The sequence below is a fragment of the Anabrus simplex genome, chromosome 1 (genome assembly GCF_040414725.1).
Source record: "Anabrus simplex isolate iqAnaSimp1 chromosome 1, ASM4041472v1, whole genome shotgun sequence".
In the NCBI taxonomy this organism is placed as follows: Eukaryota; Metazoa; Arthropoda; class Insecta; order Orthoptera; family Tettigoniidae; genus Anabrus; species Anabrus simplex.
Window position 1 is genome coordinate 650,332,546 of NC_090265.1, and position 16,171 is coordinate 650,348,716.

At 37.9% G+C, this 16,171-nt stretch overlaps 1 protein-coding gene across 6 annotated transcripts in view; it reads left to right on the top strand.

Moving 5' to 3' along the window:
* The window catches only part of LOC136857275 (ornithine aminotransferase, mitochondrial), a 181,669-nt gene that overhangs the window by 98,267 nt on the left and 67,231 nt on the right, over nucleotides 1–16,171 (top strand). For all 6 annotated transcript variants that reach the window (XM_067135802.2, XM_067135797.2, XM_067135798.2 and 3 more), the window contains exon 3: nucleotides 15,071–15,295. In XM_067135802.2, the coding sequence (XP_066991903.2) occupies nucleotides 15,071–15,295 (225 nt within the window). The remainder of the gene's footprint in view (nucleotides 1–15,070; nucleotides 15,296–16,171) is intronic.

Here is a 16,171-nt window from a genome sequence, read left to right on the forward strand (position 1 = left end):
GATTTTAAGTCAATATGAAATGAAACTTAGTTAATTTTAATTATGGTATAGGCTGATGGCCATACATATAAATATGGAATGCAGCATAACGGAATTTTAATTTATTTATTTCGTAACATGTTCCGAAATGTGAACGAAATCATAGATTTGAACTCTTGGTCTGGTTGTTGTTGGTCTATCTGGTGAGATGGTGCCGATCTCCAGGAAGGTCCATCAATATTATTATTTACTGAAGAGAAAACTTCAAACTAGTGCATATAGTGCAAACCTTGAACTATTTTTAAACCTTGTAGACTAAGTTATTGTGGTGTGTGTGATATAATATTTAATATTTTGTGAACTTAGAGGACTGTTAGGCAAATAAGTGATTTTTAACAAAATAGAGAGCTTAATATAAACTTTGAGATATTATAACGAATATATAGAAAACGACATAAAATGGCAACACAGGGTAGAGTTCAGACAAGAAGAGAACAAGAAGAGGAGATGAGAAGAGCTCAAGAGAAACAAGAGGGAGCGCCATTATGGTTTCTCGAATATTTGAAGCAACATCAAGAAAAAGAGAGGAAACTGGAAGAAAAAGAGAGGAAGCTGGAAGAAAAAGAAAGAAGACGGATAGAAAAGGAACGAAAACAACAAGAATTGTTTAGAGAATTTCAAAAGGAACAAGAAAAGAAACAAGAAGAATGGCAACAAGAACAACGCGAAGAAAGAAAGAAAGAAAGAAAGAACATTATGAGTTGATGCAAGAATTGCACAAGAAACAAGAAGAATGGCAACAGAAACAAGAAGAGAAAGAACAGGAACGGGAATCAAGATTCCAGAGATGCATCATTGAGATGAGAGAGGAAAGAAGAGAGGATCAGCTAAAACAGAAAGAATCTTTAGAAGAATTCGTTAGAAAAATAGAAGATGAACACAAAGGGATGATCGATGTGCTACGCAAGAAACAAGAAAAAGCGACTGAAGAAACAGCGAAAACACGGTCGGAAGTATATGAAGTTAGGAACGAAATCCAAAACATGCAGACGAGGTTGACTGAAACCATGGAGAATAGAAACAGGGAAATACACGAGGAAATAAATAAAATAAATGAGATGGTAACAGAGAGCCAGGAAACGATCCGAAAATTGGAAGAAGAGAAAATAAATGATATAACAGCTGGTATGCAAGGATTAAATCTAAGGCAACAAGACTTAGATGAGAAATATGACCAAGCTGCGAGCAAAGTAGCACAGAAAATTGATGAATTGAAGCAGAAAATAGAAGATAACAAGGTGGAATCGGAACGAAAAATCGAAAAGACGGAAGAAGTGGTGAAACAGATTAGAAGAGAAATACAGGAGATGGTGGAATCACACACGGCGAAATCTATGGCCTCAAGCTCTAGTGATAGGCAGAGAACAGTAGAGGTACAGATTAATGAGAGAGAGAACACACCTTCAGGGATAAGCGACCCAAGTAGAAGAGATATAGAAATATTAAACGGTAGTAATCAGAGTGAAGGAAGCACGATAATTAATATTATTAAAAATTACGACGACCGCCCGAAACATTTTGATGGTTCGGCTAAGACCTCACCGAAACAATTCCTTAGGGACATAGAGGAATATTTTAGGGAAGGAAACATTCAGGAGGAAAAGAAATTGAGAATTATCGAAAAACATCTGGACGGGAACCCAAATATTTGGTTCCAGGCTTTCAAGTACACATTCCATAACTATGACGAGTTTAAGGTAGCTTTCCTGAAGAAGTTCTGGGATCCTGAGATCCAGCAACAGCTAAGATTAGAGCTGTACTCAAGGAAATTTTCGACTGCAGGCCAAACTCGCTTTAGTGATTTCTTCTCCCTACAATTTCATCGTTTTCAGGACTTAGATTCTCCACCTAGCGAACTGGAGGCAATTAAAACTATTCAGAGGCAATTACCACTCGAAATACAAAGATTATTAGCAGCCTCTGATATACAAACTGCTATTGACATGGAGAGACGATTAAGACAGATCGACCTAACGTCATCCTGCTTAATAGAGAGGAACCCCAGAAATATAAGACAAATAGAAGCAGTCAATACGCTCAGCTCCGAAATCACTAACCAAGGACTAGATAAGGGTCATGAAATTAGGACAGAAGATTGTGTTAGAGCTCAAAACAAAGAACCAAGAAAATGTTATTGTCAGTATAGTGGTCAGCAGCACGGAAGATGTGGGCAAATTGGAAATAGAAATAGTTTCCAGTATAGGAGTAACATTCGATATGGGAACAATAGAAGTCGACCATATCAGAGGAACAGAAGGCGATACGATGAGAGGAGAAGACCTGCACAATATAATCAAAATGAGGAGAATAGGCGATATCTTCAAGAGCTAAGAGAAGAGAGACAAAATAGGAGCCGATGGGAGGAAGCCATCAAAAATAAGGATATAAACGGCGACCTCGAAGGCGCAGAAAGTCTCGAACTTCAGAATTATAAACGAAGAAGACAGGAAGAAGGTTGGAAGGAGCATGAAAATCATGGGAACACAGAAATTTCCCAAACATCTGAGCGAAAAAAAAACGCCGATGATGAACTAGTTAAACACGAAATTGTAAATATTAAACCGTTAGTGAATATTGTCAAAATTCGCAGTTGGGTAGTAGCACAAATAGATCATTGGGACATTCAACCTGAAGATTTAATTAAAGAAGATACTTGTCACGAAACTCAACCTAAATTCAAGTTACCAGTAATAGTTGTGAGAGTGTTCAACACCCGATTGTACTGTTTAGTGGACTCTGGAGCTAGCATAAGTGTAATGTCATATACCTTATTCCAAGAGCTAAATCAGAAAATACAGATACCAATCATACCTGTATCTGGTGTAAAAATCCGAGGCATAATTCCAGACAAGTCTGTTGAATGCAAGATACAAGCCTACTTAAGTATAAAGATCGGAAAATATGAATTTGAGCATCCATTCATGGTTATGAAGAAAATAAAATACAACGTCATTTTCGGAATAGACTTCATGATAAGCTCTAGGATGACAATTGATATGGATAAGGGTGAAATTCGATTTCCAGTGGTAGAAAATGATGGAAATAGAACTGTAGAAAGAGTTCAAATTAGTAGCACACTTGAAGAAAACGAATGGTTGAAGATCGAGGGAAAAGAAGTGGATCTATTGGACGGAGAGAGCCAAGAACTAGAAGAAAAAGATCTTAGCACAGAAATAGAGCCGGAATTAATCATGAGAATTGAGGAAATCGTTGCAATCGAAGAGGAGAGCTATGAAAAATCTGAAATTTGGGAGGCTATTACTCAAGCTGCGGTATCTGCAGAAGAAAAACGAATATTGTACAACATCATAAACAAATATATTGAAGTTTTTAGTGATAAACCAGGGCAGATTCCTAACTACAAGTACAAACTGATAGTTACTGACTGGACGCCATATAAGGGAAAAATATATGATGTGCCAGAGAAGTATTTCACTGAAGTTAAACAAATCATCGAGGAAATGTTAGTTGATGGATTGATCGTGAAGACTACCACTCCATTTCTGAACCCTATAGTAATTGTAAAGAAAAACAACGGAAAACTGCGTTTGTGCCTCGATGCGCGAGTCCTAAATTCCAGACTGATTCCACAGTATAGTCAGGCCCCTAAAATTAAGGACATTGTGAAGAGATTTCGAGGTCAGAAATATTTTACGAGTATGGACTGCACAGCTTCATTTCACCATATTGTACTTGAAGAAAAGTCACGGTTATTAACAGGTTTTATGTTTAATAACCAAACATATGCCTATTGTCGGTTGCCTTTCGGATTAAAGGTCAGTTCGGCAGTATTGATAAGGGCACTAGACAGAAGCCTAACGAGTGAAATAAAGGACTTTGTAAATTGTTATGTTGATGATCTAGTCTTTGCGAGCACTACCTTCGAAGAACACTGTGTCAAATTGGAAAAGCTATTAAGTAATTTACAGAGAACTGGCTTCAAAATAAATTTATCAAAATCTAAATATTGCCAAAGCCAAGTACTTTTTGTAGGTCACGTGATCGATGGAGAAGGGATAAGACCAAATCCCGTAAAAATAAAGGCAATATGCGATTTCCCTAGGCCGACTAAAGTAAAGCATATAAGGCAATTTCTTGGGTTGACTGGATTCTTCTCAGACCATTGTGAAGGTTACACAGATACGGCTGCACCGTTACAGAACTTGCTAAAGGTCAACAATAAATGGAAGTGGAATGATGAGGCAGAAGAAGCATTCATCAACATGAAAGAGCTGATGAAGAAAAGTATCAAACTGGGATATCCTGATTATCAACAGAGATTCATAATTCAAGCTGATGCATCACACGTTGGTGTAGGAGCATGCCTATATCAAGAAGATGATGAAACCAAAAGACGAACTTATTTGGCATTTACCAGTAGGAAACTTAGAAAACATGAGCAACATTATACTACTACTGAGCTTGAACTACTCGCAATAGTGCACGCATTACAACATTGGAGACGTATAATTTATGGCTACCCAGTAACAATACGGACAGACCACAAGGCGTTGACTTTTGGGTTAAAAGCCGTCATGATCAGCGAAAGGATAACGCGATGGATGTTATTCACGCAACAGTTTGACCTAAAGATTGAACATTGCAGTGGAAAGGAAAACATCTTAGCTGATGCGTTAAGTAGAAACCCACATGAAGGTGAAGAACATGTGCTAGCAATCGAACTGGATACTCAAGACGAACAACTACTAAGAAAGTTAGAGAATCTGAGAGAATTTCAAGAATCTGACCAGAAATTAAAGATCATCATCGATAATTTGGTTAACAGGGAATCAACGCCAGAACTCGCAAAAAAATATGAAATCGTAGACGGAATACTATTGAAAGTAGTGGACAAGATCAGTAACAGCAAAAGAATTGTAATACCGGAAGAGCTACAAAGAGAATTAATCTGGCATACTCATAAGATGACAGGACATGCTGGTATAGACAAGGTTATAGGGACGATAATGGAGAAATTCACGTGGAATGGATTACGAAGATCAGTAAGAAACATAGCAAAAACATGCGATGTGTGTCAGAGAGTAAAGCATAACAATTACACATGCGGACATAAACCGATCCCAATTATACCATCTAGAGCTCAGGAAATTTATGCAATAGATATTTTTGGAAAGTTGCCCACTGCTAGGAAGGGAAAGAAATATATACTAGTGGTTATCGACATATTCTCTAAATATATTTCATTGCAAGCCATACAGAGAGCCAATACTAAACAAGTTTTACACGGCCTCATTAATAAGACATTTCCTGAAATGGGAAAACCTGAGAGGATCCTTACTGATAGAGGAACACAATTTACTTCAGTTATGTTCCGCGAACGAATAAGAAATGAGGGCATCAAGCATACGTTATGCTCAGTTCGTCATCCAGCAGCTAATCCTGTAGAGAGATATATGAAGGAGATCGCTAAATTCGGGAGAATATATTGTAGTCAACAACATTGGAAATGGATAGATATGCTAGATATCATAGCTGAAAGTTTAAACAACACGGTTAATCAATCAATAGCCCAAATTCCTAGCGTAGCCCATAAAAATGTTCACCCACCGAGAACATGGGACAGCATTTTCACTATGCAGCTAGAGAAAAAGCCAGATCCTCAAGAAATAAATCTAAAGATCCAACAGAGACTCAAGGATCAGTCTCAAAAACGGTTAAGAAGACTACGGAATAAGAAGTTCCATCCACATTTCAAACAAGGAGATCTAGTTCTGGTTAAGACTGCACCAATATCAAATGCACCAGCAAAAATATGTGCTAAATTTCTGCCGTTATACAATGGTCCCTACAGAATCGAACGCGTACTTGGGAATAATGCGTACGAAATAGCAAGTTTAAATGGCAAATATCGTAACGTACATAATGCATGCAATATCAAGTTGTACTTCCAAGAGAATCAGCAAATGTAATAAGAACTTAAGAGATAAGAAAGTCTAAAGCCATTAAATGACCTACCATTGTGAAATGCGCAAAGAGGAAGGAATAAATATCTTTATTACGACCACTAGAATGAAGAAAAAGCAGTTGCCAAATACATGGTTACGGGACATGTAAACAAATTAATGCAACTAGGACGTAATCGATATCAATCTGCTGATATTCGATAATCGAATAGATAATATCGCAATGGCAGAGAATATACGAGATGCAAAGTCACATTTGAGATTCAAGTTAACAATGAGAAAATATATCGTGACCAATATATTTTCTTCATGCCAGGGGGATTAAATGTGCCCGTTCGCATCTCGTAGACCAACAACAAAATGGCGGCGTAGGAAGGTATGGCCCATGCGATCTACTAAGGCAATGAACTTCGTATCAATGCAACGTATAGGCGGATATGTACGTCACGGAAAGGATAGGTTTCGAAGACACTGGAGAACAGTAGAGGCTCATTTGAATTGTTTAAAAATATATATAGCAGCGGGTGAATTGTTTAACGAGACTCTAAAAAATTACTTTCATGTGGACAAGACGCAGATGCGAGCAGATCTACATATTCCAAGAATAGATTTGCCTACTGAAGAAGAATATTAATTATATATATTCGCGACAGCATATAATTAAAGTATTCATCGCTGTATGCCAGTAGATGAGCCGAGAAAAAAAATATAAATATATAAATTTTGGTGATATACGACGGATTTGGAATATCAAGTAGCAACGTAACGATCGAAAGAATCGGAATTCACCATTGTGAAATATTTAATAACTACACACGAGAAGAGTATAACTACCGTAGCAGTATAAAATAATAATTATTTACGGAGAAAACTTTTTACAGAAAGAAAAACTTAAACGATTATTTTAAATAACAGAAAATGCAGAATATCATGACTAATTACTGCGCACAGGGAATTCTTTTCATTGTCAACAGATACATGATGATGACTGTCTGCTAATTCATCAAGATGGACCGAACTGGGGATATGTACCATCGAATCAGATGACCAGGCGGAGATTATTGGACAGACCAACCAGTGGAGATGATGACGTTGGATGAGCATCGGCCAGCCGAAAGACCGGATGATACGAAGTGGTCTGACGAGCTATGTAACCAGCAGATGACCGCGAATGTCCAGTTCAGACAGAGATCCAGTTCCAATCTGAGGGTCTAGCAGCAAGTGAAGGACGGAGCAACCACCAGACCAGATGTAGCAACTGACGAGCTAAGTCCATACTTTTCTATAGTAGAGTAGTTTCTTGCAATCTGCACCCTCAATCTATTTTGGCATGTGCTGAGAGTTTGGTGATTTATGAAATAATTAAGAACGCCTGTGTAATATAAGTAATGTGTGAAATACTTAAGATTTTAAAATTAGATGGAAGTGATGAATTAGAATAACAATATGACATATACTGGATACTGCACTAGCATATCGACAGTGGAAATAATATCCGATAAGAGAAAGGTATGTTACTTGAGTAGAGCTAGAATCAATGAGTCTAAGTTACTAGTAAAGGTTCGATTAATCTCGTTTTACCTGAGTACAGTTTACGTCACGAATTACCTGCGCAATACGATGATCATTGACAAATTAAGTATTCCTTTCGTCAGAGAAAGTGGGCATATGAATTCATATTACTGTTATTAAAAATAGAGGTTATTGACTGCGTATTTTGCTAAGCAATTCTTGAATATTTAGCATATGGTTTCGGAGTTATGGCTATATGTGCATGCGGCTAAATGGAAGCCGATAGGATGTTAAAGTATCGACGGTAGTGTATTGAAATGTGATTATATATTGATGAATGGTTTAAGTGAAGAGATTTAGTTATGTTCTACGGGAAGTGTAAGAATTGCTATTTGACGTGTTAATGATTTATTAGTAATATAAGGTGAGTTTCTATGCCATGTTTGAAAATATACGTCAAGAAGAGAATTCCGCGCAGATGACCATTTCAAGGTAAGGTAAACATGAATTATGTAGAATTGTGTATCGTGACAGTGATATTGTGTTTGACTTGGGTGAATAACAGGTACTGCGTAAGAGAGAGTGTTCTTATATATGATGCAATAGACTCATGATTGATTATATATCTAGTATTTCGTGGAGCGGTGATCTTACAGGTTGATATGAAATACCTGCATTCTATACTATCAATACACGTTCAGTAGCACGTAGATAAATGAAATATTGAGACAGTGCAGATCATAAGAGTACATTGAGCCACAATAGATGAGTGTGTAGATTAGAAACTATTCGAAGAGTTAGTTAGATTTTTTCTTTTATTTCTACTCAGATAAATATGATTTTAACTCAGTATATAAAAATGAAGAATATTACAATGGTTAGTTAGGAGCCAGATATCGTAGGCACGAGGGTGGTATTGCTTTAGCTCGTAAGTCGTTACTTGTTCACACTAGAAAGATATTACCTAACACTCGGAGTTCAAACCTATGAGAGACTTTAACTTATGAATGGAAGGTCGGTGAACACTGCCACAATTTAATACACGCGAAAGTGTATACTTGGGAAACATGTCTCATATGTTGTGAGGATAACTTTAATAATTAACAGAGCAGTATTTACAATATGAAAATTTTATTTGATTCCTTGAATGCTCAATGATCGCAAATATTATTTTAAAAAAATGTAATACTTTCGGAACATGGCTACGAAGGTTCACATGTGTATTTATTGGAATTTGAACTTATAAATGAGAGAATGTTAGCATTTTTTTTTAAGTTCCACTATTTTATCTTAAATGAGCCAGCGCTGACTCTAACTTATTTTCAAATGATGGGATAACACGGAATTAATACTACCCAGATTTCACTATATCTCGAACATTAATTTTTTGTCAATAAATAATCTTATATATTTTCTTTAGTATGTGACTGAGTTATGATTTCTGTTCTGGTAACGTTTAGAGTTAAGTTAGTTGTTAAGTTTTCTAGATGTAAGCAATCGACAAGTTCTTACAAACGAAATGCAAGATGATTTCTAGATATCGGTCGTCATTCTCGTGGATATTGATACTCCCATCACGAGTACCCCAGCGGCCAATTTCTCTTCGAAACCACGTTAAATAATTACATATAAAATCTCAGATTTTATGGGCGGAAAAAGGATACCCTGAGAAGAATTAATGAGCTACCGGGATAATCTTGCACTGACCGTTGCAAGAGCGGGTGCAACGTGAACACCCAGTTTTAATACAACTTTACGCATTCATGGATAATTTAAAACTTTTCTTTCTTTCGACCTGATTTCAACAATCGATCGAAAGCATTCGACTTATATCGAAGCTCCGTTACACCGACAGTTGTTCGTTTTGACTGACAGTGCAGCGAGCACACTGGGTAATGCGCTATTGTGCTGAAGACTATACGCATGCGCAAAGCAGATGACGTAATGGTTTATGCACTGATATTCCCATTAGCGAGGAGCACGGTAAGGTACGTGCTTTGCCGTCTTGAGCAATCCTCAAACCAGGGGCAGTATTAAAGTTGACCACAAGGGTCCGCCTCCTCCCCTATTACTGTTAGCCACAGCCCCGCAGGAGATACTATTGCATTACATTACCGGCAGATTTCGCTAGTAATTCTGAATAGGCATTTTCTAGCTCGTGAACAGGTGTTCGCAATTGCGGGAAGAAGTTTGCTTTACCTTGTGACTGGAAAATCTTTTCAATTGAAATTTATTTGAATGTTGTGTTTTGCTTCTCTGTTTGTATGGTTTGTAACCATGGTATTCTTTGTGTAAGAGGAAATGAATTCAATTCAGTTAATTTTAACCAGCGAAATATTAACTGTCCGCCTCTGTGGTGTAGGCCCTAGTGGTTAGTGTGATTAGCTGTTACCGCCGGAGGCCCGGTTCGATTCCTGGCTCTGCCACGAAATTTGAAGAGTGGTACGAGGGCTGGAACTGGGTCCACTCAGCTTCTGGAGGTCAACTGAGTAGAGGTGGGTTCGATTCCCACCTCAGCCATCCTCAAAGTGGTTTTCCACTTCTTCTCCAGGCAAATGCCGGGATGGTACCTTACTTAAGGCCACGGCCGCTTCCTTCCGTCTTCCTTGTCTATCCCTTCCAATTTTCCCATCGCCCACCAAGGCCCCTGTTCAACATAGTATGTGAGGCCGCCTGGGCTAGGTACTGGTCATCCTCCCCAGTTGTATCCCCCGACCTAATGTCTCACGCTCCAGAACACTGCCCTTGAAGGCGGTAGATGTGTGATCGTTCACTGAATCCGAGGGAAAAATCAACCCTGGAGGGTAAGCAGAGTAAGAAAGAAATATTAACCTATCAGGGTAAGTTAGAAATTATAAGGCTTGGACCGGACAGACCAGATTTGATTATTGAGAACCTTACAAAAACTGACAAACGCGACTGTAGGCGTAAGTTTAAGACAGAAATGTACGAAACATGCAAGTGGCTCTGTGGATGGTGGTCTAGGAGTGCGCCTTTTTGTTTGCCCTGTTTATTGTTCAACAAAGAAAGAAGTGTATGGAATTTAGCTGGGTGCACAGACCTTGCTCATTTGAGTGCAAAAATAAATTAACATGAAAAGTTTCATGCACACAAAAACGCGAGTATTGAATTCCCTATGCTAGTGCTGTCTGTAATTTCCAAGACGAAAAAAAATTAACATGTGATAGAGCAGAACCCTGATTAACCGAGATAATGTGGAGACTATTGCGGTCAATTCGGAAACAATTATTTTAAAAAATTCGACCGGTAAATGCGGCACACATTATTTCCATGCTTCTCGTCGTGCCTAGGTGAACTTTGTGCTATTTAAAAACCAAGAATAGTGCTCGCATCCTTCAATCTGCAGTGTACTAAAGTTATTATGAATTTTACTTTTGTTCTACACTAACAGATTAGTCTAGTATAAAATTTATCCTCGGTTACAGGGGTTCTACCATATTATTTGTGAAAAAGGAACCGTACAAGGAACTTTTGGTGAAGTGATTTATGTACCTATGTTACTTTTTTGCAGATTTGAGACATGAACAAAAATGTTGTTGTGAACCTCCTAAAAATTTTGTCACGAGCCGCCACTGTTGATCATCATACTGAAAAAGAATGGAGCAGACTGGAAAGAAAGAAGGCTAATTAAGAACCTTTACATAAACCAAACTGTCCAAATCAGAATAGGACATGATCTGTCAGAAGGGAGCAGAATTGTCAGAGGGGTGAGGCAAGGCTGTTGTCTTCCACCAATGCTGTTTAATATACACTTGGAGGAATTAATTGCAAATTGCTTTCAAGGAAAACAAGGTGTGGCAGTTGGAGGAAAAATAATTGAATGCATTCAATTTGCAGATGACATGGCAGTTCTAGCAGAAACTGAGAAAATGATGAATGCTATGTTGGAAAAATTGAACAGATCCTGTAAGAAGTTAGGCATGAAAATTAATAGGAAAAAGACCAAGGCAATGATCATGGGGTCAAAGAAGGACTCAATAGCTAAAATAATACTTTCGGGGGAAGGAGATCGAACAAGTATCTAAATTCAAATATTTGAGAAGCATAATCAGAAATGATCTTCATTGCTTGGACGAAGTGAAGACTAGAATTGCAATGGCCAAGGAAGCATTTATGAAACAAAGGACACTGTTGAATGGGCCTCTAAATAAGGACCTTAAGAGGAGGTTAGTGAAGTGCTTTGTGTGGAATGTGGCACTTTATGGAGCTGAGACTTGGACATTGAGAAAAGAGGAAGAAAGAAAATTAGAAGCATTTGAAATGTGGATCTGGCGGAAGATGGAGAAAATCAGCTGACAGGAAAAAGTAAGGAATGAGGAAGTATTAAAAAGAGTGGATGAAGGAAGGAGAACAATGTTGGAATGCATTCAAAGACGGAAGAAAAATTGGTTAGGCCACTGTTTGTGATGAAATTGTTTAATAACTAAAGCATTGGAAGGGAAGATACAAGGAAAACTGAAGAGAGGAAGGAAGAGGTATCAGTTCATGGACAGTGTGAAGGTAAATAGAAGCTATTGGAAGACAAAGAGAATGGCTGAAGACAGAACAGTGTGGAGAATTCATGCAAAGACCTGCCGATAGGCAGGCCACCAATAATGAATGAGTAGATGTTTAATGTCATGAAGTCTTAACGAATTGGTTTAGGTATTTGGGGATACTTCTTGTATGGCAGCTAGTGAATCTGTGAGTAAGACTGCTTTTTCAAATGAATTAATTCTATAAATCAGATGTTGTGATTTTAAACAATTTACCATGTAGGGTAGGGAATCTCTCATGCTCTACCCTCTCCTAACCAAATATATTTCTTCTTTGAAAGTAATGAAAAGTAAGAAACAAGAGACAAACAATAGAAAGATAGGAACCTAGTTGATTTAGACATATTAAAAGTATGAATGATGAATGAATGAATGACAAAACAGAGGATAGAAAGGCAAACTGAGGGGGACGAGAGGCTGAGGATGACCAAAAGTGACATGGATGCACTTAGTCCAAAACAGCATTAGACAAGGGAATAGTGTTGAGTGGACCAGGCAAGTTGGCCATGCAGTTAGGGATGTGCAGCTGTGAGCTTGCATCCGTGAGGTAGTGGGTTCGAACCCCACTGTTGGCAGCAAGATGGTTTTCTGTGGTTTCCCATTTTCACACCAGGTAAATGCTGGGGCTATTTATTAATTAAGGCCACGGCCACTTCCTTCCCACTCCTAGCCCTTTCCTATCCCACGGATGCCATAAAACCTATCTGTTTCCGTGCAACGTAAAGCCAATTGTAAAAATAAAAATTGTTGTGTGGGGAGTGGTGGATTGATAGAGGAAAATGGAGAGGAACTCTACCCAGTTGAAATAAAATGGAAAATGGGAACTGATGATGATGATGATGATGATGATGATGGGGAGGAAGAAGAGGAAGAGGAGCATGAAAAGGAACATATAGGTAAGTAGTAGGGTAAACACAATGATAGGTCAGTATGGGAAGAGGAGACAACAGAAAGAGGGAATTAGGACAAACATGAATTCACAAAATGACAAGTACTATTTCTACATCTTCCTACACTGTCATCTTCAGGTACAGTAGATAGCTCACCCTTCATCAAACCCAGTTCTTCTACATCATTTCTTCTTAGCCCATTGAGATTACTTCTGTTTAGGAAGGCAAGCTTCAATACTCATTAAGGGGCCATCTTCAGAGATCTACTGACAAAATTAAAATCTTTAAAGAAAAACATCACTTTACAATTGATCCCCGTACATGTAGAAGACAGTGAACTAGCAGATCAACTAGCAAAAAAGGGCACTAGTACCTTCATGAGAACAAAACCTCTGGTAGCTAACTCAATCAAGAAGATAATCACAAACAAAAACCTTCAAAAATGGAAGAAAGAAACCACCCAACTTACTACAATGAAGAGTGGGGAAAAAATGACCTATGGGACAAAAATAAAAGCAAGCTGAGGAAAGAAGCAGTGGTGATCTTCAGACTGGAAACAGGACATTACTGCTTAGCTTCACATCTAGCTAGAATCAAAATATACCCAACGGAGAAGTGTACAATCTGCAAAATTACTGGATGAGTGATGGACTCGAAACACCTACTTCAGTGTACAGGACTCAACCCAACTCAACAAAAACAAGGCAGTTTACCAGCCCTATACCGGACAGCCAGGAACAAGATCTTCAATCTTGTTGTGGGAAGAGCAAAATAAGAAGAAGTCTCGATAATCACAGGTAAAAGCAAGAGACAGGAAAATCTACCTGTATCTGAAGATGTGGAGATAGTCCTTGCCCCCCTCTCCCCTAATACATCTGTACATTATTAATGTTGTTTGTATATTACTGTTGTTTATAGATATCAGTTTCGTATTGACTTACTTCCCAATAAAGCCACAGATTACAACAACAATCTTCAGAGATCTTCAATCTTGTTGTGGGAAGTGCAGGATAAGAAGAAGCCTCGATAAACACAGGTAAAAGCAAGAGACAGAAAAATCCATTTGGAGATGTGGGAAATAGCCTTTGCCCCCTTTTCCCACATTGACCTGTCACTGTATTTATCCTATTATATGATCATTTCCATGTTCCTGCCTTTCTATATATGTGGTACTAAGGCAGAACCCAATATGCCAAAGAAGTTGATTATTCAGGAGGCATTTTTAAGTTAGCAAGCTCGCTGAAATTCATTTACTATTTTAATGACCTCTAAATTGAAGTGGCATACATTTGTGAATGTAATACAAATAAGGAACAAGTTTTATTATTATTTATTAAGCAAGTTCAGAGAACAAATCACTCGCAATATCTATGTACTGGACATATTGGAATCTTTACTTTGGAAACAGTGTACTTTATGGGCACTAGAATTATACCAGGCTTTGCCATCATACTCTTCATCGCAATATCTACCATTTGGCATTAAAACTGAATATTCAATTTTTTTCGACATATCAACTTCTACATTAGTACCACAGATATATATGACTACGTATTTCTTATTTGTTGGATCAGGACTCTTATCTAACTTTTATTCATTCTTCTCTAATGAAGCAAACAACCTAAGATACCATCTTAATGAAACTAATTACAAAATTTATTTTTAACTTCAAATTATGCATTTTACAAAGGAATTATTGAATAAATAACACCATCATAATTTTGCTGCAAAGCTCAGTTGTTATTTACTCGCCCAATACTATTAAGAAGAAACTATGTCCACGGATAACAGCTGCCGTGCCAACCAATTCTTTACCGAGCAAGATGGCCGTATGTTTAGTGTTACGTAGCTGTTGGCTTGCACTCAGCAAATGGTGGTTATGAACTGGACTGTTGGCAGCCCAGAAGATGGTTTTCTGTGGTTTCCCATTTTCACACCTGGCAAATGAATTAAGGGCACAGCCACTACCTTCCCTATCCACACTTTTCCCATTCTTATGTCTTCAAAAAACTTTGATGTGTTGGTGTGATGTTAAACCACTAGCAATAAAGAATGCCAATTGCTTAAAGAAGCCTATCCTGGATAATCCAACATTTGACATCAAGTTGGTATATCAGACTACAATATATACCTGCCCTCATCATTTCAGGTGTGTACATGTGGGATGTAGAAGGCAAAAAATATTTTGACTTCCTCAGCGGCTATGGTGCGACTAATCTTGGTCACTGTCATCCAAAGATCTTATCCACAGTTCGGGAGCAGGTGGGAATATTGCACCATACTTCTAGAGCCTTCTACAGTGAAGCACTTGGCGAGTTTGCAGAGTATGTAACTGAACTCCTGAACTTTGATAAAGTGCTGCCTATGAATACAGGTAAGTTACAAATGTAGAGAATGGGAAAGATCTTGAAATTGAATGAACTGACATTTAGTGATTTTCAAAGAATTGAATTTCTTATACTGGCTACAGTTTAGGTTTAGTACTTAATTCACTATCTTCAGTAACACAGTTCAGTAACTCAGACAATTAAAGCAGCAGCTGATCAGGGAAAAAATGTATGCTTTCACGATACGGTATATAGGAGGATGCAAAGGATATCATGGATGGAGAAAACAAATCAATTCTCAGCAAATACAGTGGGAAGGAAAAGCTATCTTCCATTTGTATTGCAACTTCCTTGTCAGTTACTATGTGATAAACCAAGAGGTAGGACTTGGTGGAAGATGGTATTTACCAATGTTGAAAAAGCCAACATGTTAATGGTGATATAGATGTTGATTCCCATTGTCCCGAATGAGTAAATTTAGAATACCAATATAGTTAATCTGTTATTGGACATTATAAATTTTCCAGCTAACTCATTCCTGATTGCCAGCATTTCGCCCCAGTGTGCTAAGTTGGGCTCATCAGTTGGTAAATAGCACACATGGCTAGTGCATGGCTTTTTTTTTTTTTCCCCATAAGTTTTCATTCTCCTCCCTGAAGGGGAGGGATGGGCCACCTCCACCTTGAAGGTTATGCCTTCACCATGGCTAGAAGTTTTGGCGGGTTGGGGGAGGAGCAATGCCATTAGGAAGAGGGAAATTTGAAGTGAGGAAGAGGGAGGTGCGCAGGGAAATTTTTTTGTTTATTTTTCTTTTTCTGTACCTTTTTCTGTGTTTATATTTTTACTTTTATTTTTTATATGTGGTTTTTAATTTTTTAATACAAGTGCATAATAATAGAGTAACGCATAACATTTGTTTTTTT